General features: G+C 47.6%; 2 protein-coding genes across 2 annotated transcripts in view; one reads left to right on the top strand and one right to left on the bottom strand.

Annotated features, from left to right (window-relative positions):
- Positions 1 to 22,198, bottom strand: part of Mtor (mechanistic target of rapamycin kinase) — a 114,939-nt gene that overhangs the window by 52,637 nt on the left and 40,104 nt on the right. Inside the window, exons 25-28 of the mRNA XM_059255372.1 lie at positions 21,465 to 21,611; positions 17,275 to 17,417; positions 15,421 to 15,583; positions 15,151 to 15,296 (exon numbers count right to left, since the gene is read on the bottom strand). Of these exons, the coding sequence (XP_059111355.1) occupies positions 15,151 to 15,296; positions 15,421 to 15,583; positions 17,275 to 17,417; positions 21,465 to 21,611 (599 nt within the window). The remainder of the gene's footprint in view (positions 1 to 15,150; positions 15,297 to 15,420; positions 15,584 to 17,274; positions 17,418 to 21,464; positions 21,612 to 22,198) is intronic.
- On the top strand, positions 5,717 to 10,983 carry Angptl7 (angiopoietin like 7). Its single transcript, XM_059255373.1, has 5 exons — positions 5,717 to 6,274; positions 8,260 to 8,360; positions 8,836 to 9,030; positions 9,654 to 9,852; positions 10,014 to 10,983. Exons 1-5 carry the CDS (start codon positions 5,920 to 5,922, stop codon positions 10,181 to 10,183), a joined length of 1,020 nt encoding a protein of 339 aa, XP_059111356.1. The 5' UTR covers positions 5,717 to 5,919; the 3' UTR covers positions 10,184 to 10,983.

Below are 22,198 nucleotides of genomic sequence, written 5' to 3'. Positions count from 1 at the left end.
CTCTTAGCCTCAGAGCCTTAGTGACCTCAGGGCAGTTAAGAGCCAAGCAAAGGAGAGCCTTCCACACCAAGCCTGGAGGGGCGGATGCCCAGGCAGACTGGGAGCATCTGTGCTCCATCTGCAATGCCTGGGTTCCCTGGTGCTCCATCAGGAATTTATGAGAACGTTACTGCTTGCTTCCACATGGCCCTGGGCCTTCCTTCTAGTGCAGACTGCCGTCTGTCTGCCTTTTACTTGGTTCCCTGTCAAAGGAATTCTCTGGATTCCCTTGGCACCGGAACAACGGCACACGAACCACAGCTGGCAGGGGATGGAATGGGTGTCTTAAGCGGCCACAGGGGATGGAATGGGTGTCTTGAGCGGCCACAGGGGATGAAATGGGGGTCTTGAGTGGCCACAGGGGATGGAATGGGGTGTCTTGAGTGGCCACAGGGGATGGAATGGGGGTCTTGAGTGGCCACAGGGGATGGAATGGGGGTCTTGAGGGCCACAGGGGATGGAATGGGTGTCTTGAGTGGCCACAGGGGATGGAATGGGGGTCTTGAGTGGCCACAGGGGATGGAATGAGGGTCTTGAGGGCCACAGGGGATGGAATGGGGGTCTTGAGGGCCACAAGGGATGGAATGGGGGTCTTGAGGGCCACAGGGGATGGAATGGGGGTCTTGAGGGCCACAAGGGATGGTGCCGAGCACGGCTCTGGATCCCAAGCACTTCATCGGTTGTTTTCATAGCACAGAACTGCTTCTCCCAGCACCGAGTCAGTTCGGTGCCCAGCACAGATTAACAACAGAACTGTTGATGCCCCTCCAGAGCCAGGATGAAAAGGTTGGCTACGCCCTGACGTCTTCATCAGGCAGTTCAAGAGTCTTGGAACCACAGAATGTTTTGTTCAGGGGCCTCCACAACAGTCTCTTTTGGAATAGATTAGTTTCAAGATGGAAGGACAGCAGCGAAGACAGGAAGCAAAGGGATATTTAAAACCTGACCGAGCCGGGCAGTGGTGGCACACGCCTTTAATCCCAGCACTCGGGAGGCAGAGCCAGGCGAATCTCTGTGAGTTCGAGGCCAGCCTGGGCTACCAAGTGAGTTCCAGGAAAGGCGCAAAGCTACACAGAGAAACCCTGTCTCGAAAAACAAAACAAAAAACAAAACAAAAAAAACCTGACCAAGAGGAGGTGAGGTGGGGTCATTTAAATGCAGACAGGAAGGAATATGGTGGGAAACCAAAAGGTGAGATGGCTCAGTGGGTAAAGACACTTGTCACCAAGTCTGAGAACCTGAGTTTGACCCTAGAACTCACATAGTAGAAGGTGAGAACTGACTCCCAAAAGTTGCCCTCAGCTTCCACGTGTGTAATACTGCACAAATGTGCTGACATGCGCTCTCTCTCACACACACAATTAACTAATTCAATTAAAAGAAAATTTTTCTTTTCCAAGACAGGGTTTCTCTGTGTAACCTTGGCTGTCTTGAAACTTGCTCTGTAGACCAGGCTGGCCCAGATCTCATAGACCACATGCCTTGAGTGCTAGGATTAAAGGCATGCACCACCACTACTCGGCAAATTTACTTTTTTAAAAACTTAGAGAAAGGAAATTTTTAGCATTTCCCCTGCACATTATGAAAGAAAAGATGGGCCCCATCACAGACATTCGAAGTTGGAACATTTGGTACTTTTTGCAACTTTCAGGAATCTATGGTACTAAGACTCCTAGCTGAGGAAAGCACCCAGGTTGAGGGAGAGATTCTGCCTCAAAGGAATAGTGAAGAGTGATAGAGGAGGACACTAGATACCTTCTTCTGGTCTTTGTGCATGTGTACACACACACACACACACACACACACACACACACACACACACACACACACAATCCCAGCACCAGGAAGCTGAGGCAGCAGGATCATATATCTAAATCAAAGTTAATATAAGCCAAGTGGCTATTTTCTGAGCTTCCACAAGGTTCCTGCTGTCTTAATTCCTGAGTTTCCTCAGAAGGAAAAGCTCCTGTAGCATCCTCATCCCTCCCCTTTGGACAGTTCCCAGGATGTCTGTTCTGTCTAGAGGACACGGTAACTGTGCAGCGAGATAGTGTGATCCTCATGGCTAGGGTGGAAGAGGCATAAAGAAACCGCACATTTTAGAAATTGTTGAGAATGAGGATATCTTGTTTTCTTTTCTTTCTTTCTTTTTTAAATTCATTTTACTGAGTGAGGATATCTTATACAGTGTTTTTATTTGCTTATTTTAGTTTTTGGTTTTCTGAGACAGTCTTCCTATGTAGCCTACGCTGGTCCTTGAACCTCAGTGCTATTTCTCATGTCAGTCAGAGTGCTGGGAACATGGGCATAAGCTACCACACCTGACAAAGCGTCTTTGTGACTTGCTGGAGAAGGAAGACACAGAGAGGCAAACACACAGGTTTTCTGGTGGCACAAGGTGCTGGTGATTGAACCCAGGACCTCACACATGTGCTAGGAAAGTGCTATTCCACTAAACTATCTCCAGTCTCCCCACTCCAAATTAAGAAATATTCAGGGTAGGGAAGTTTATTACAATATAATTGTAATTTAAAATAATCTCACCTGTGCATATTAATTAAACACATTTTACAGAGTGATGCCCAACACACACTCCTGCATCCTGCTTTGGCACATAACATAGGCATTTCTATTTTACTAAGATACTTCACACGTCCTTTTTTGTTTTGTTTCCTGAGTTTTGAGATGGTCTCACTATGTAGTCCAATGAACCTGCTTTCTCCTGTCTCAGCTACTGCAATGCTGGGATTTTAGGTGTGAGTTATTACAATTGGCCTCATAATTCTTCTTAATGCTGTGCCAACAAGCCATCACCAAGAGAATCCAGCTGGCTGACAGTGGTACCTGGTGGATCCAGGCCACAAGGAAAGCTGTGCAGGCACTCACAACTCCATGTGCCCTCTGGAAACTGTCCCTGGAGGCCAAGCACTGCCTGGTGACAGGCTGGGTATATTCTGCTTGCAAGCGTCTCCTGGATGGATGTGGACCTCAGACCTAATCCAACCCAGCATGTGGCACAGGTTGGTTCAAGCCTCATAGTGTCAAAGCACAGACTCTGTGCGGGCCAGGTTTCCAACTGAGGAGCCTGTCAGAGGCATGCTGTAAAAATGATGAATGGCTGTCGCGTTTCCAAGGCTCTGGCTGATTTAGGGAGCTACTGGCAGGCACATTGCTCCCAGTGTGTCAGCCAGTTAATTACTTCCAACTTTATCTTTTTTGTCAGTGCTTCTTGACAAATTGGCTGTTATCTTTTTACTCTGCAACAGTGAGCACTGCCCCTCTTCTGGTGATGCCTGGAGGTTCTTCTCCCTTTTTCTGCTTCTTCATATCCAGAGAGAAATGAAGAGCTCAGGGAGAGACTATGAAGAAGATGCGGGTGGGGAGGGCTCAGAGCTCAACCTTGATCTAGTTGGATGCAAAGCACACTGGGTATTTTGGGTGAAGTCTGATCTTGGCCTCTGGATGGCCAAGATCTTGGAACTCTGTCTAGCATGTGGATGCAGTGAGAAACACAACTTTCTTTTTCTTCTCAGTGCCTTTTTTTGTTTGTTTTGTTTTTCGAGACAGGGTTTCTCTATGTAACAGCCCTGGCTGTCCTGGAACTTGCTCCGTAAACCAGGCTGGCCTTGAACTCACAGAGATCCACCTGCCTCCGTCTCCCGAGGGCTGGGATTAAAGGCGTGCACAACCACGCCTGGCTTCTCAGTGTTTTCTATCGAAAAGAAATGACTATACTTTTCTTGCATTTCCTTTTCTTTTTTACCATGCAGCTCAGGCTAGCCGTGAACTTGCTATATAGCACAAATGGTCAAAAACGTACATTTCTCCTGCCTCTGCCCTCTGAGTACTAGGATATTAGGAGAGTATCACCACAACTGGCCTGCACATCTTAATGTTTTCCACTGTGTTGGAAGTTTTGGTGTTTGGCTTATCTCAAGAGGCTGAAGATAATCTCCTACACAACTCGTTATGATTTTGCCTTTCACATCTAGAATTTAAATCTAGAACTGAAATTTTGTGTATGGTGTGAAGTAGGATCAAGATCTGAATGTTCTCTGCTGGAATGCTAACCAGCTGGTTCACTACACTTACTGCAAAGGTTGGCCTGTCCCCAGTGCTCTCTGCTGCACTATGACACTGGTTCTGGGGCAACAGGATGTATAGCATCCACTATTTATATGATCATATGGTACACGACACTTCTGTGACTCATGGCTTAAGCACAGCATCACTGGAGAGACATGAGGTTACCTTAAAGAGCTCCACGGAGTTTAGCAGATTTTGAATGACATTAAACACTAATGAACTCCACAGAGCCAATGAAGGCTGCTAAACCAGCTATTCACTAAGGAAAGTGAAAAAGGAGCGGACGAGCATAGTGCCAAGCCCGAATCTCTGAGCAGGTTAACCCAGAAGATCCTGTCAGTAACATCCTGATCCCCAAGGAAGCAAAAAAGACAGGAGATGAGGGGAAACAAGAAGCAGCCTATCTGAGTCCTTAATGCTCTTTCATTCAGAAACGTAAACCTGCTGTAAACCTGCTAACCTGAGCGGCCTCAACAGAAACCTCTTTCTGCGGAGCCAGACACTCGGCTGGAAAAGGCTCCGAGAGGCTACAGCAGGAAGAGCTGTGCAGTGTCAGGTTTGGGTGGGGGACCCACACTGAGTACCAAGTCAAGTGACTGTCTCAGTGGCTCACCATCATAGAAACAGCACACACATGTTCCAAAGATAGAGCTCCTGTGGCAAGGACAGAGGGACCTTTGTATACAGTTTTAGTGAAAAGTTCCATGGTTTTACATGATTTTAGGAGAGCACTTCAAATAAAGGATATAAAGTTTGTAATAACTCCGTTTCTCAGGCAAAGTTATATGCAGGTACAGAAGGACTAACATCAAGTTGCAAACCATACTGCACGGAGAGAGAGAACCTAGACTCCTGATTTAGATTTATTAGGTGATGTGGAGTTTTCTTCTCTGCGTTTGAAGCTCAGGCAAAGGCTGAGCCTATTCACTGCTGCCCAGATACGGACAGAAGTGGGTGACCAATCCCAGAGCCGTGCCTGGCATGGCTGAATCTTCTTCTCTGTCCTAAGCGTATGACACCTCCTTATCAAATGTCAGGTGATCTTTATGGAAGGAAGGTGTGTAAAAAGGAAGACAAATTCAGATTCAACAGGATTCTGTAAAACCCCGAGTGATGACCTACTCAGCCCAGTTACTTTGCCCACACTCATCGGGATGTCCATATAAACCAGAACCACAAGTAAACAGCATGGATTACCTTAGCAGGCCTGCCTAGCTCAGCAGTCTCCGTCCAGACTCCTTCTCACTACCTCACCCTCAGTCTGTGTTATATAACCTTCAGACGGGAGTTTGGAGACTCTTCTAGTGCCTGTCTGCTGAGAGAGCTGAGCCAGAGGCTGGCAGGGGTGTAATCTAATAGGCGCAACTGGAAACAAATTCACAGCCTCCTGTCTGAGCCCAGAGACTGTACAGACAAGGAAACAAACACTGGCCCGTCCCCTCCTCCTCTGCTCTGGCCTAAGTTTGCACTGACTTCACTCAACAGGCACCTGACCCTCCCAGATGAGGTGGGAGGGGCTTGAGCACACAGCCATGGTAGGGTGGAGGTACAGGCACTAACAATATTTAAGATGCTGCCTTGGTGGGGCATTTAGACCCGGGAAGGAAAGTGTTCCAGTACCCATTGAGTTCCACTTCAGAAACTCTAGCTTTGAGAAAGGATAAGAAAGCGCAGAGGAAGGAAACCACCAGGAAGGAAGAAAACTGCCCGTGTAAGTCACAAGCTTCCCGCAGTTTCATAGACCTCTGTCAGGTACGGACTCTAGAGGAAGACTTCTCCAACAGGCCCACAGACATGCTGAGGAAGACCTGGTTGTGCATTATCCTTGTGACCTTTGTCAGCCACCCAGTGTGGCTGCAGAAGCCTCCTAAGCGCAAGACACCTGCACAGCTCAAAGCAGCGGTGTGCTGTGAGGAGATGAGGGAGCTCAAAGCCCAGGTTGCCAACCTCAGCAGTCTGCTGGATGAACTGAGCAAGAAGCAGGAGAGTGACTGGGTCAGTGTGGTGATGCAGGTGATGGAGCTGGAGAGCAGCAGCAAGCGCATGGAGTCACGGCTCACGGCGGCCGAGGCCAAGTACTCGGAGATGAACAACCAGATCGACATCATGCAGCTACAGGCAGCCCAGACCGTCACTCAGACCTCGGCAGGTAAGCGTTGTCCTCATACACTCCTCACCTCGGCCCTGCTGAGGGCCTCCTGGCCCCAGCGCTGCTTCTGGATAGCCTGCTCGACAGAACAACTTTGGGGGACCTTTGGGGAGTGCTGTATCTTTAAAGGCTCATTTGTATTCTTTGGAGGTTAGCGATGTCCTGCAAGTTTAGCCAGGACCTACCAGTCTCTTTTTCAGATAAAGTCTCACATAGCCCAGGCTGGCTTCAAACTCACTATGCAGCCTAGGCTGGCCCTGGATTCTGGATCCTACTGCCTTAGCCTGCCAAGCACTGGAATTACAGGCATGAAACATGTCTAGCTCCAGTCTATCTGAATCACACAAAATTTCAGCAAATTGGGAGTCTGAACTCCCCTTTGAAGCCTGAAGTCTTCAGAGGTTGGTGTGGCCCTGCTATACTTCCCTCCTGAGAGCTGACAGACTGTAAAGGAAGCAGGAACAAACAGTGGACTGTAACAGCTGCTGCTCTAGATGCAAAGTTTCATCCCACACCCTAGTGTTTGGGTATCCCTAGAACTTAGTGTGGAGGGGTACAAATGCCTGCAGCCATACAGCCATTTGAACAAAACCTCTGTGCTCAAGAAAGGACAAACTCCTCTACTTTCTACAGTTCTGATCTATTTTCTCCTACGGTTGCTAATAAAACTCTCCCAAATAATACAGAAAGTAAGTAAAGGTAATGTTGAAACACTGATCTTTAATGGCTGAAAGTAAGGCACATGCAATTCATTCTTTGGGAAAACAATATTCAGCTGTTGGTTAGCTTGGCACAGACAGAATTTGCTGCTCAGAGACAAATCTAATTTTCTGAGGTTACTGGAACATTTGGAATGAGCATATTCCATAGGTGAAGCATTTCTTACTAATAATGCTGGCTGCATTATAAACCAAGTCAAGAAGACATGATTGGCTACCCTTGGTTCAGACAAAGAAAAAGTTTTGCCCAAATGTTAAGCCTGAAAAGTCTGTTAGCTAATTAAACAATTATACAAACCGCTTTCAAAGCATGGACCTCCTGATCCTCAGTTTGGGAACTGAAAGGTAGGTGTTCTCATTTACCAGACGAGTAGTCTTCATTTGGTCTGTGAGATGCAACAGGTCACAGAGAAGACCAGGCCAGAGGCAGAGCTGACTGGACTCCTTCTTGCTACTAGAAGTCTCCTGGGGACGGGCAGGTGCACCTCACTTCCCTTCCCCAACATGCTCTGTGTGGAAACAGGCACTGTGGAAACTCCCACTTCCACCTGTACCAGTGGGCACCAAGGAAAAAGTCCTGAGACGGTGCAGGAAGCCTCTCCTAGAAGCAACTGCTTCTTTGAAGGCTCACTCTGCTATTCAGAACAAGGAGACAAAAGCTAGCACAGAGCAGCAGCCTCGAGGCAGCCAAGGAAGCTTTTACATCAAGCCCAAGGGGAGGTGGGAAAGTCTCATTTCCTTGTTTTATCAAAACTTGCAGGGAATGGTCCCAATGGGCTCCTTGGAGTTTTGGTTTTCATCTGAGCATCTAGCAATGTGAGACTGGGGAGGAGATAAGATTTCAAATCTGTCTCCCTAATTAAAGTACCAGCCTGCCAGTAGCTATGACCTGTTAACAATAACCCAAACCCTCTGAGTGCTCAGGACTGAGCCTCTGGCTGAAGCTACTCACAGGGCAGCTGCTAAGTAGCTTTCACAGACTGCATCATTTCTAGTTCCATGGCCTGGTGCTATAGCAGGGTATCTTACACTTAACCTGGACCTTCCTGGTTAATGTTCCTTGGCACAGGTAAAGGGCTTCCCTACTCTACTGCCTCATAACTAAGGAAGCTCAAACATGCCCCCATGATCCAATGTCCACTTCTACCCATTGGCACCCTGTGGTACAAATAAAGTTTTAGTTTTTAATCCAGTTCAGATGCAGCAAGCATGCCCTCCCATCCCTGGAGCCCAAATCTCTGTTCACTCTGGGTGTCGCCTTTACAGATGCCATCTATGACTGCTATTCCCTCTACCAGAAGAACTACCGAATCTCTGGAGTGTACAAGCTTCCTCCCGATGAGTTCCTGGGCAGCCCTGAGATGGAGGTGAGGTCGCTAAGGCACGAAGACAACAGGGAAACGAAAGGGAAACTCAGGGAAGCAAACGTACCACATGGTGGAGCTATGAGAATGTCCACTTTATGGGAGTCCTCCCTCCAAATCCCAGCTATCTGCTTTTTTTAAAACGTCAGTCAAATACCAACTCTAATTCTCACCAACACATAACTTAACTAGTTTACATTTCTGGCAACATCCTAGAGCAATGCTCTTCAAGAGAGGAAAGGAGATATCAGAAGGAGGCACCCTGAAGTACCTAATTTTTCCATCAAGGTGTACTTAGCTGATCCCCTCCCCACATACATTCCCAAGCTAACTGTGCTCCAGCCCCTCCACACTGGGGCAGTATTTCTGCTGCAGTGTTCAGAGTCCATGGACTGCTGACCCTGTAGGCACAGTACACAGGGTGGGGTGTCTGTCCTCGAGCTCCTGCCCCTGTCCAAGAGGACCCTCTCTGCTTCAGGTGTTCTGTGACATGGAAACTGCAGGCGGAGGCTGGACCATCATCCAGAGACGCAAGAGTGGCCTTGTCTCCTTCTACCAAGACTGGAGACAGTATAAGCAGGGCTTTGGCAGCAGCCGAGGGGACTTCTGGCTAGGGAATGAACACATCCACCGGCTTACCAGGCAGCCAACACGGCTCCGTGTGGAGCTGGAGGTAAGCTCAAGCTGTGAGGCCCCCACTGGCCCAGGTCCACTGCACGTGGATATGCAGGTCTGGAAACATCACCATCGTCTACTCACAGTAGGTCTGTACAGTCACTGCCGCTATTTTCCTGAAGGTTTGGTACAGCTAAGGAAGATTTGTTTTTCTTTCTATCTCTCAGCAAAGTTAAACTATAGCTGACCCAGACCTGGGAAGACCCAGGCCAGAACAGGGTGAACCCCTAGTTAGAGGGATGGAAACACCATTGTCTCTGCTTTGGGATCTTTTAAAGTGCAAATCTCAGTGATGCTGGGTGGTGGCCCTCTAGAAAGCTTCAAGCATAATGTCCCTACTTGCTTCTACAGTATCTCAGAGTGAGATTTAACAAAAATCAGACAGAGATACGAAGGGGTACAGAAAGAACAATCCAGGTCATATGGTGAGTCCAGACCCCAAATCTGGTTTCAGACCTTTGCTCGCTAGCTTCCAGCTAACATGGTGAACTCTAGTAGTCTTATCAGAGTCCCATCACCGAAGAGACGTCTGGCTGTGGGGCTAGTGAGAGAGGAAGGGTTCAGGGTCTGTAGAAATGAAGTCCTTTACAGTTTCCCTAAGGCGCTGCTCTTCCTTGCCAGGACTGGGAGGGCAATGCACGCTATGCAGAGTACAGCCACTTTGCACTGGACAATGAACTGAACAGCTACCGCCTCTTTCTGGGGAACTACAGTGGCAACGTGGGGAAGGATGCCCTCCTCTACCATAACAACACGGTCTTCAGCACCATGGACAAGGACAATGACAACTGCTTGGACAAGTGTGCAGAGCTCCGCAAAGGTGAGATCTGGGGAGGGTGGGGCCCAGAGTCCCACTGAGAACAAGCTGTGAACTGCAGCTGTTCTCCAGCTGTGGTGTTCTCGTTAACACCATCAGTCAGCCACAGTCTAGGGAGGACATCCCAGCCTACTAGCCTCATCTGTTTCTTTCTCTCATGCCAGGTGGCTACTGGTACAACTGCTGCACAGACTCCAACCTCAATGGGGTGTACTACCGCCTGGGGGAGCACAAGAAGCACATGGATGGCATCAGTTGGTATGGCTGGCATGGAGCCAACTACTCCCTCAAACGGGTGGAGATGAAGATCCGTCCAGAAGTCTTCAAGCCCTAAGAAGCCTGCTGCAATGCAGAGCTATGGAAGGCTGAGGGGGCAAAGCAGGATGGGAGGAGGGTGGAGAAAGGGTAGGAAGGGAGTGGTCTATCATCTACAATGAAAAGCCACTCTCTAAGGAGCAGGACAGAACTCTATCTGTGCCGCCAATGTGAGCACATGCACACACAATAGAACTACACATACAAATAGCACTCACTAGCAAATGGCAACAGTTAGGCCCAGTGGGGCCTGCCTCGGGTGCCCGGGGGAGGACTGCGTGGGCCCAGAGAGCAGCAGCATCTTCCACATGACTCACCTGTGGGAAACAGTAATCCTGGGGTCACTTTACCCATTTTGTCTAACAGAGGCTTAGACGAAATGAGGGAAAGAGCAAAGGAAAAGAACTGCTGTGATTCTCAGAGGAGAGGCCATGGGCAACAAGAGCGGATGATGAAGAGGAGGCTTCCTCTTCTTAAATCTCATGACATTTCCTGTGTCTACAGGGTTTGTTTTGTTTTTCTTTTTGAGAGAGGGTCTCTCTACATAGCTCTGGCTGTCCTGGACTCATTATGTAGTGGCTGGCCTTGAACTCACAGAGATCTACCTGTTTCTGCTTCCCAACTGCTGGGATTAAAGGCTTGCGCCTCCATGACAGGCACATAGGCTTTTTAAGAGACAAAAATGTGAGGGCTGAAGACCAGCTGCCCAGGATGGACTTGCTTCTGTTAGGTCCTGGGTCAGGGAGTGCAATGCAAGGCACGCTGTGGGTCTGATGTGGAAGGGAAGACCAGTGGGAGGTGAGTCTCAGAGAGATCACAGCAGAGAGATCACAGCACAGCCTGACAACATTCTCAGTCAACATATGTATCCATTTATACTCATTCTGTAAGAAATGGACTGAAGAGATCCCCTTTATAATACTGTCTATAAGAAAAATGTCTGGAAAATGAAAGTAGATGGCGCTGTGGTTACAAACTTAGGCTGTATATAAGAAGTATCTTGCTTTGTAAAAATAAAATATTGTAGTTTCTGTTTTAAACATTCAAAGTATCTTTTTTCTTTTACAATTAATACTAACAAAATTTGAGTATTTTCTTTTAAATTCTTATTATTACCATTGAGAGCGTGGTAAAAACTTCAGGTAAAAAGTCAGAGTGAGCAGTTGGGTCCATAGTCAAGGAAACCAAAGAGGCAGGAAAGGAAAGATGCAGTGGGAGGGCAGGGGGCAAAGGGCAGAGAGGAGAGGGCAGGGGGCAAAGGGCAGAGAGGAAAGGGCAGGGGGCAAAGGGCAGAGAGGAAAGGGCAGGGGGCAAAGGGCAGAGAGGAAGTGGGGGGGGCAAAGGGAAGAGGGGGAAGGGCATAAGCCATCGGAGAACAGGAGCAGAGCCTGGCGTTGGCAGCCCCACACCACCTTGGTCTCACTGCAGGGAGGTCAGTGGTTTGGCCCTTTAAGAAGAACCGTCCTCTGGAGGAAGTCAGTTCAAGATAAGCCATGTCTCTCTCTCACTTAGTAACTTCTACTGTACCCACAGTTCTCTGGTTCCCGGGAATCCACTTCCCCTCAAGAACAAGAACCTCGGGAATTTCTCAAAGAAATAAAGTGAGAAGAGAAGCTGCATAAAATAGGGATTCCCAGGGGAGCTATTCAAACAAACTTCCTCAGGCAGGCAGGAGAATGAGATGCCCAGCACCACACGGCTAGAGTGTGCAGAGCAAGGCGCCCACACAGAAAAGCTGACGGTTCTCCCTTCATTTAGTATGATCTCCAAAGAACTTCTGAGGGTCTCCACACTTCTTAGGGAAACTTCTCAGAGAGGGGAAGAGGGAGGGTGAAGAATGGACAAGGCCTTCCTAGTGCCCACATTTCCGAGCATGCGCTTTGGTACTGGCTGACAGAGGGACACCAAGGATGGTGTCCCCACACACAGCCTCTGACCAGAGAGAAGACAGAACCACCAGGGACCAGAGCAGAGCTGAGTGCTGCTATGGAAGACAAAGGACATTTTGTTCTGACAGGCCCTTTGAGAAATGGGAACAGGAGTTACACAGAACAGTGCTACACAGGGATGCACAGAACCAGCCCATAGGCAGATCCACCCAGTGAGTACCAGTCCTGTGCTGAACTGTACAGACGCCTCCTTTAAAAGGAGATGCCATGTGGGACAGCAAGCATACAGCTTTGATGAGAGTTTCTACTGAGCAGAGAAGAAAGGCACACTGCTAGGTGCTGTGGCACATGTCTGGGAGACAGAGGCTGGTCAATCTCTGCAGGGGCCAGCCTGGGCTATAGAGAGTTCCAGGACAGCCAAGGCTATACAACGAGACCCTGTCTCAAAACAACAACAAGAAGAACAAAAGACAGGCCAACAGACCTCTGCCCTCATACACTGGATAACCAACAAGACCCCCACAGCTACCATGATATGTTTCTTAAGTCCAGTTCCTTCTAATGCACTGTTCCCGAGAGGTGATTTCACTTTCTCATCTATGTGGGCTTCAAGCACTTGATATTGTCTTAGTGTTGTCCTAGCTTGGAGATCACATGTGGGTTTTAATTTGTCCTGGAGCAGACAGGTAAGAAAGCCAACAGGTAGGAAACAGACAGACAGAACCAGAGCATAAAATTCCCCCAAATCTACCTCGTGAGTGCTGGGATTACAGGTGTGCACCACCACATCTGGCTCCAAGAGATATTGTTTGTTTTTTAAAGACAAAAACAAAATTAAGAAATAGGTGGCTAATGTTAAGTGTATGTATCACCATAAGCTCTGAGAATAGAAAAATTAGTGAGTGGAGTATGAGTAGGAAAAAAAAACACAACAACAACCACTGTATGGAGGGAGGGCATAAATAGTCAAAACAGACAGGACACCTACAGTTTGCTGAGGGAGAGGAGCAGGAACTCAAGAGCCACTGTGACAAAAGGAATGCAGTCAGTGCCTCGAGAACCACATCCTCAAGACCAGACCCACAAAGGGGGCACCCAACTCAAAGTGCCAGGACCCAGGAGGAGTCACTAGGTGTCTCTCCTACAATTCTGGGGCAGTTTCCCAACAGCACCTATGCCCAAGCTGTTCCTGTAACTCTCTGCAGGCGTATGTCTATACCAGAGCTCAGGAGACTGAAGCAGGAGGATTCCAAGTTCACTCTGCACTACATAGGAAGCCTGTTTCTCAAAAATAAAAACCCAAAACCAAACAGACCTGACACCCCAGAAGCACTAGAACAACCTTCCCTTAAAGGCGCATCACAGTCAACACAACACAACAGTGCTGAGGGAGAGCAGTTCCCGTCCCAAGAGAATGCTGCAGATGGAAGAAGCTGCAGAGAAAGGAACTGAGGAGGCTCCGGAGCCACCCATGCTCGGCCAGCTGAGCACGCCTGAGTACCTCAGAGTGTGTGCTTTCGCTCAGATCCAAATTTACAACCAAGAAACAAAACAAAACACGTCAGCCCCAAATCTATTTGCAGAGAATTATAATTTTCAATGACATTGGCTTAAAAAGCTAATGAGCACTTTTCTATTCACACTATATCTTTCTGCTAAAAACTGCATTAACGTCAACGTTTTTATGATGGTCTCAAGTATGAGGGAAAGCCACCAGTGGGATGAGAGCTTCCAACAGGTCTCAGAAAAGGCAGCAACTACACGATGGGTTAACGAGCTGTCTCGAGTTAGCGTTAACAGCCCAGTTAGTCACCCTGGCTTCTTAAGCTATCACATGAGTTGTACAAGTGAGAGGTAGGAGGGAGAAATGCAGTCTTTGTGTCTCCTGTGCTGAAGCAGTCCTTGTGGACAGCACCTCTGTAACTGTCTCCACACAGTACTTCAGAAATCAGCGTTCTCTGTGTCAATGGACCTGGGCAGAAGCAGGATTCCATTTCAACCTGTTGGGTCACACCTTCTGTCACCTGCTAAAGGCAGAGTGTGCACAGAGCACGGCTGCTGAGGTCCACTGCTCGGCCAGGTCTGTCAGCCTACCCGGGAGCTTGTTAGCTCTTGATGTGTCCTGAGCTATGCGCAGTTAAATGATGAACCCTGTTAGCATCTCCATGGAGATATTAGATTCCAGAGTTAACACTTCTAAAATCATTGGGGAAGTGAGCAGTCCTCTAGGAGCTGAGGCTAATGTTTCTGCCTGTAATTTCTAACAGCACAAAATTTATTAAACAACTTCCTTTCCATACCCAGAAGACTCCAAAGCATCTTAGGAGAGAAGAGATAAAACGGAATCAGGGGAAAGATCATTGCATCTCAGACTTTGCTCTTCATATTCACAAACTCCAAAGGAGGAAGAATGGGCACTACAAGACCTCGTCTCTAACACCTGACCCTGCCTCTGGGCGCCCTAATCCTGCTCAGAAGCATGACCTAACCTAGATACACATCCATCTTTCCTAGGGTCTTGTGGCCAGAGAACTGCTTCTCATTGATTTCACTGGGACAAGCACAGGTTGGAAAACAACAGAGTATAGGTGGTAAGGATTGACAGATGTGACAGATGTGACAACCATGGCTTGACTACTGACAGCCACCTGTAACCACATATTTACACGTGCCAGCTAGACCTGACTGTAGTGGACATCTGTTCTGTCTATGGCCTTGAAGCACCGCCCCTAGAGAGGTAGTAGGTAACTGTCCTACCTACCTATGACCTTGAAGTATCTGCCTCTGGGGCGTGGCTCAGGCTACCCTTAAGACCTGGGAGGCACGTATGCCGCTTTCTTCTCCTGCTCATGGGCTGGATGGTGTGAACCATCTCAGCAGCAGAACAGCATTGGACTGTATCTCAGCTTTCCAAGACCCTACGACGATTCTCCTATTCTATATTTCATGAGTATATTTTGCCAATTTATATCCTAATAAATTCCTTCTACCCCTTATGCAGACTCCTGTGGATTCATCGATACACTGGACGGCAGATTTCACACAGCTGAATTCTACAACTGACTCCAGCCAAGTGGGACAGGCATTCAAGGCCTACCTGATGAGGGACTCAAGTATGGCCGGTGTGGGCCCTTTCTGGAACTCCAGTTCTTTGTAGTGTAGCGCTTTTGCGTATGCTCGGCACTTGGCGGCTCTCTCACCCAACAGCACGATGCCATTGTCATCTCTCAGTGGCAGGGGGCCCTACAGGAAAGCACAGGCACACGGTAGACGGGGCACACACAAGAGGGGGCTGCGTGCATGCTTTCTCCTCCTGCCAGCTGGCTTCCTATCACTGTCCACTGGGACAATGGGGATAAAGTCTCACCTTGTCACTGTGTTCCATGAACTCAGCCAAGTTCAAGAGGGTTTGTGTGACTTCAGCAATGTCTTGAGAAGTGAGGGCCAACTCAATGCTTCTGATGAGCTCATCTTGCTGGTCCTCATTCAGTTCAGACCAGCAGGACACAAATGCAGCATTGAAGAGATCCCTGTAAGCACAGGGACAGAGAAGGATGTTAGGAAGCGCTCCCGCTCCTCTGCCTGGTGCCACAAGCTCTATCAACCCGCTTCCGGCACTGCCGGTTGGTTACAAGGAGCCATGCTGCCTGACGGAACTTGTTGGCCCAAACTCAAGTTATCTAAACCTTCCCCAAGCAGCACAGTAACTGTTGGTCACTACTTGCTCTGTGGCAAACAAGGGAGGAAACTTTACACTGAAAGAACCACATGTACCACCGCCTGTTAAGTCTTCTTGTTTGTTTGAGCCAGGGTCTCACGCCATAGCCCAGACTGCTCTCAAACTCAGAGATCCCATTGCTTCACCCACCCAACTGCTGTGACCTCAGGCATCGTCAAGCCCAGCAATGACAACGCTGTCTTTTCGGGCAGGTACAGACATGATATACATGATGCGGGAGAGTGGGGTGGGGAGGAGAACACAGCAATTTCCGACTTGCTTCTCTTCACTGGGACGAACAGAAAGAAAACTTAGACATGAACAGATTTAGGAAGTAACAGTCCTTAAGTGATTCTTGGAATATTTCCTGGACAATGTCCAAATTCAGATCAAAAATGGCAAAGGCAGCATCTGTTCCTGCTTTCCAAACACACCGAGGACGTTTCCCTGGGTGATTACGTGGGAAATGACAACAAACTCAATGTGCCAGCAGAAGGCGCACCAGCCTCCCAGACGGTCTCCAACCAGACACAAGCCGCTTTAAGACCACACCACCGACGTGGCAGTCCCACAGCATCACATGGGTGGACACCCTCCCAGCCCCCAACAGATAATGTAACCCTGCTCTGCATTTTTCTAGGCAACGTGGCCTGTGGCGAGGAATGGAGTCCCTGCAATGGAGGGTTTAGAACTCGATGCTTCTTCACTTGCTGTTACACGTTTCAATGTTAAATTAGACTAATGTATGTAATTTTGGAATTTGGTAGAAAAAAAAAAAAACCCAAAATTTGAAATTCTAATCTGAACACTGAAACAAATCTGGTGTAAATGAAAAAATAAGCTTTCTTTATATATTCAAAGGTGACAAAGGATCTGCAATGTTTACATCTGGGACTAAGTTAATAAACAGCCTCTGCATGGCAGTGGTGGCGCATGCCTTTAATCCCAGCATTCAGGAGGATCTCTGAGTTTGAGGACAGCTTGGTCTACAGAGTGAGATCCAGCTGTTACACAAAGGAACTCAGTCTTGAAAAACCAAAACCAAACCAAACCAAACCAAACAACCAAACAAACCAGCCTCTCTGGGAATGACACTGTGCTTAGAGATGACTTGGGTAGAAGACTGACATGGAACATCAGCGAGGCATGTGTAATCCACCCACAACAGAGAACTTCTAGACTGGGCTTTTCAAACACTAAAAACAAAACAAAACAAAACGAAAAATACCCCAAAACTTGAAATAAATGAGAGGAACAAAATCATGATCAAAGCCATAATCTTGGAGCCCATGACTATTACTAAATATACACAGTAAACCAGCTCTGCTGATAAAACTGAAATAAAATGCCTTCCTTCTGCTTCCCATTAATGAAAATGGTTGTCTGTTAATTAAATTACCACTTTAATTCCTCACTCTACACAATAAATGTCACTGTAGGGGGGAAAAAAAAAAGCCTTGACAACGGAAAGGAAGCCGGGCAGAAAGCCCTGGCACACCGCACCTGGCCATTGGATTGTAGGCCTGGGCCAGGGCCCAGCACGAGCGCAGGGAAGGTGACGAGGAGTCCTTCAGCAGCTCCAGACTCAGCCGTCTCAGCCACTCCAGCCAGTCATCTTTGGAGACCCTTCTGGCGGCACCCCAGGCCTGTGATACCAGAGGTGACAAAGAAAACCGTCAGCTTTCAGGGCCACTTGCAAAGTGCTATCATCTACGTCACCATTACTCTACTTTGATTGGGAAATTTATACCTATAGTTCCTCCAGAACATAAACAAAAGAGAGATGTTTAATTAAAACACATAAAGCGAAGTGGTAGCCCCTGGAACACAGCACAGTGTGGAAAAGGACCATCTGCCACCTGCTGGTGCTGGACTCGCTCTGTAGAACCAGCATGAACAGGTCTGTTACATCCAGAGTGCTTTCAATGGAACCTAGCAGGCGCCTGCAGTGCAGAAGTGAGCTGGGCATTCTGCACAACTCATCTGACAGAGAAGAGTCTCTCACAGACAGAAGGAAAACGGTCAATGTGAGTGAGGCCACCACAGGTGACTAGGAGGCTTTCCTCAAAGCACTGACCTCTCCAGGCAGCAAGTGGGCTCTGTGGAGCTGAGGGGTGGGTCAGTGGTTGAGAAGCTCATGTGTGAGGCTCTACGTTCCATCCCTGTCACCACAAAGAACTCCTGGGGCAGTTAAGGCAGGTTAGTTAGTGGACCATTAGACTCTGGAGGAGTCTAGTGTAGTGGCCAAAATCACACCCAGGAACTCGAAGGCTTGAATTCAAGTCTCAGTTATGTAACCTTTGGCTCTCTGATCTTTGGCAACTACGTAATACTCTGTGTGTCTCTTTATTTATAAAGTGAACATGCCAGCTTCCACTTCACTGAGCATCTTAAGGATTTACTAATGAGTGTAATGGACTTTAACAGTGCTTGTCACACTAGTGCAGTATGTGAGTGTTGTTCTCTGAAGCCCGAAACCTATTTGGAATCCTGACCCGGCCACTCACAGCTATAACACTGAGCCTCAGGCTTCTCATCTAACTGTATCCAGATGGCCTAGCTCAGCCGATGAGCAGAAAGTGGCTGCTATCATCAACATGGACCTGAACTGGACAACATATTCTTGAACTTACAGTGCTCCCTACTCTACCTTCCAAGTGCTGGGATTACATGTATACACTGCTGTACCTCAAAAATACGAGGATTAGGGCTGGAGAGATGGCTCAGCGGTTAATAGCACTGGTGTCTCTTCTAGAGGACCCGGGTTCAATTCCCAGCACCCATGGCAGCTCACAACTGTCTGTAACTCAAGTTCCATGGGATCCAACACCCTCACGCAGACATACATGCAGGCAAAACACCAATGTACATCAAATAAAAATAAATAAAATCATTTTAAAAAAAATAGAGGATTTGATTCCCAGCACCACAGAAAAATAGAAGAAACTTTAAAAAATGTGATAAATACACTAACCCCTAATTGTGATTACATAATATACAGAAGCATATTTTTACTTTCAACAAGATGGATTCAAGAGTCAGCTATGGAGGATTTTGCTTAGGGTTTCTGAACTTAAATCTTTTCTTGGGAAGATAAACTAGAAATTCCTTCTTGGGTCTAACTGTTGAAGTTTATTTTCGAAGTCCTGGGTAGAGGGGCTAGAGACACGGCTCCATGGTTAAGAGCATATACTGCTCTTGTAGAGGACCTGAGTTTGGTTCCCAGCACTCACATCAGACAGCTCACAACCTCTAACTCTAGCTCCAGGGAATCTGGTGCCTTTTCTGGTGTTTATGGATACCCACATGCACTAGCACATACTCACAAGCAGATACACACATAAGAAATAATTTCTTAAAAACAACCGCATCTTGAGTGGAGAGGAAAGCTTGTAGAAATAACCTAGACCATGAGGAGACATTCGCAAGGCAGAGCTGAGTTCCAGAGTAGGGGTGGCGGCCTGGAGAGATGCTCTGAACCTATGGAGAACAGAGACATTCCGGTGCAGATGTACTTCTGATCTCTTTGCCTGTTTCCCCCTTTCTGAGGTGTTGCCAGGTAGCCCCAATAACCATGTGACAATGCTCTGTGACTCATGATCTTGGTCCTCCCATGAAGTAGCAATCAGGAAACCCCCAGAGGAAAGGTAGCATTTCTCCTAACCCATGGATAGCTGACCCCTTCCCTTTTAAATCAGCAAGTGTTTCTTAGCTGTCTGTGAGGGAGTAAAGTCACTAATAAACTTTTACTGTTTAATGCTGGGTATAAGTGCAACCCCCCAGGTCTGTGTTCAGATTTTTACAGGCTTGACCAAAAGAAAAAGAGTCCCTGAAGACTCAGGCCTGCCTGGTTCTTTAACTCTCTCAGTGGCTGAGAGTGAGCTGCTAATAAACAAAGAAAAGCACCAGGCTGAAAATCGACTCAGGGGCTGCTTACAGTCTCCAGAGGTGCTGAAGAGCGAAGCAAAAAGTGTGGGAACTCAGCAGCCTGGTGTATTTAAAGCTGGTGAAGTAACTGTGGTTATTCTACTCGGGTTCCCCAGAGAAGCGTTGAAACAGCTTGCTTTTAGGACACTATATGATGACACACATGGCAGAAAGCCGGCCAGATCTCAGGCTGTGGTCAGCAGGGACAATTTAGTACTCACTAGCAAAGTTCTAAAAGTTAGATACTCAAAGTGTGGTCCATGGGCCGGAAGTACCACACATGTACCTGGGAGCTTGTTAGAAACACAGTATCAGGCCTGACCTCAGACACCCCACATCAGAGTAAACATTTTAATAAGATCCCTGGAAACTGGTAAGCCCAATGAGAGGGAAAAGAGTGAAAAAACACTGCTTTAAGCAGCTCACATCAGTTTTATGGCTAATTAGGGGCTTACCAGCTGCTGCAGTTTAAATATGTAATGTCCCCAACAGGTTCATGTGTTTGAACACCTGGCTCCCCAGCTGGTGGCGCTGTTTGGGAAAGTTACAGAACCTTTAAGTGGAAATGAGTTGCTGGGGGAGGGCCTTGGGGTTTTACAGCCCAGCCCCACTTCCTGCTCCCGCTCTGCTTCCTCAGTGAAGATGCAATGTGACCAGCCTGCTTCCTGCTCCTGCTCCACAGCTTCCCTGCCATTATGAACTATGTCACTCTGGGACTATAAACCAAAACATGCCGCCAGTCTCTTCAGGCTGCTTTTGCTGGAGTCTTTTACCACAGCAGCAGGAAGGGAAACTGAGATGTCAGCTTCGCTCTCATGAGAACGCTGTTTGCAACAAAAGGGCCTAGTTCTAAGGAAACACAAAAGATACTTAATTTTCTACATTAAAAAAAAAAACTTTATAGGGGCTGGCGAGGTGGCTCAGTGGTTAAGAGCATGAGCTGCTCTTCCAGAGGACCTGGGTTCAATTCCCAGCACCTAGATGGCAGCTCACAACTGTCTGTGACTCCAGTTCCAGAGGATCTGACGCCCTTACATAGACATACACATGCAGGCTAAACACCACTGCACATAAAATAAGCAAATAATTAAAAAAAAGAAAGAAAAAAAATTTATAGCCGGGTGGTGGTGGTGGCGCACACCTTTAATCCCAGCATTCAGGAGGCAGAGGCCAGCTTGGTCTACGAAGCGAGTTCCAGGAGAGTCAGGGCTACACAGAGAAACTCTGTCTCAAATAAAACAAAACAAAACAAACCCTCACAATCCTACTGCATCAGTCTACTGTAGGACAGGACTACAGGTGTGTACTACCATGCCTGGCACTTCTGTTTCCTTTTTTTTGTTTTTTTGTTTTGTTTTTTTTCAAGACAGGGTTTCTCTGTGTAGTTTTGGTGCCTGTCCTCGATCTCACTCTGTAGACCAGGCTGGCCTCGAACTCACAGAGATCTGCCTGGCTCTGCCTCCTGAGTGCTGGAATTAAAGGTGTGCGCCACCACCACCAGGCCAACGATTTTTTAATGCTTAAAAATTTATTTATTTATTGCCGGTCATGGTGGTACATGCTTTTTGGTGCACAAAAAATCAAAGCAAAGAAACAAACAAATGTAAAAACACACAATGGCCTAAGTTCATAATGCTGAGTTTTTTTTTTTTTTAAACAAAAGCTCATTGGTTGGTTTAAATTCAAAGTAGCAAGAGTTGAAAGTTTTGAGTGAGAGAGTAAAACAGAGCTCTGCTTCCCAAGCTCCCTGGAAACAATGGACCTGCCTTTTGGAGGTTGATGGTGCTGACATGCAGCTTCTTCATGGGTCCCGTTTCAACTGGTCCACTGGCCAGGGCATCTCCTTGGCCACTCCTTAGCATTCGGTGCTGGTAAATCAAAGGGTCCTCCTCCTCATCAGCAAGTGTGTATCCCTGCAACAGAGATGCACTGAAACAACCTTCCAGATGTTCCCCGCTTCCGAAACGTTCACGGACCTAGGTAGATTCCTGCCTGGAAGAGCCAGGATTTCAACAAGCAGGACACACTGCATGTATGCACAAAATAACCACTGCTGGCTGAGCTCCCCACTGGGGTGGGTCACTGAGAAACCTTTCACAGGCAGTCACAAAGCCAGGCAAAGGCAAACTGTGAGCGAGAGTAAAATGAGCAAGTGCTGAGGGCACACACAGCGCACGGCTTGCTACCTGTTTTCATACAGCCCAAGAGAGGGACAATCCCCCCCCCACCCCCGCACTCTCAAATGGTTAAGAAAAAAAATTAGGAGTTGGGGATTTAGCTCAGTGGTAGAGCGCTTGCCTAGCAAGCACAAGGCCCTGGGTTCGGTCCTCAGCTCTGAAAAAAGAAAAAAAAAAAAAAAAAAAAAGAATCCTTCACAATACATGCAAGGTTGTGAGAAACTCAAACTTCAGTGTCCACAAATGAAATCTAACTAGTCTGCGGCCAGGCTCATACGTTCTGTGCTGTGTGTGGCCAACCAAAAAGGTCACAGAGGCAGAAG

This window comes from Peromyscus eremicus, chromosome 2 (assembly GCF_949786415.1).
Source record: "Peromyscus eremicus chromosome 2, PerEre_H2_v1, whole genome shotgun sequence".
Lineage (NCBI taxonomy): Eukaryota > Metazoa > Chordata > Mammalia > Rodentia > Cricetidae > Peromyscus > Peromyscus eremicus.
The sequence above is the reverse complement of the archived record's forward strand: the minus strand, read 5'-3'. Positions and strand labels throughout refer to the sequence as shown.

Coding starts and splice junctions, on each gene's coding strand:
- Angptl7 (XM_059255373.1), top strand. CDS start 5,920: ATGCTGAGGAAGACCTGGTTGTGCATTATCCTTGTGACCTTTGTCAGC. Junction 6,275..8,259: donor CGTCACTCAGACCTCGGCAG/GTAAGCGTTGTC, acceptor TCGCCTTTACAG/ATGCCATCTATGACTGCTAT. Junction 9,853..10,013: donor GTGTGCAGAGCTCCGCAAAG/GTGAGATCTGGG, acceptor CTCTCATGCCAG/GTGGCTACTGGTACAACTGC.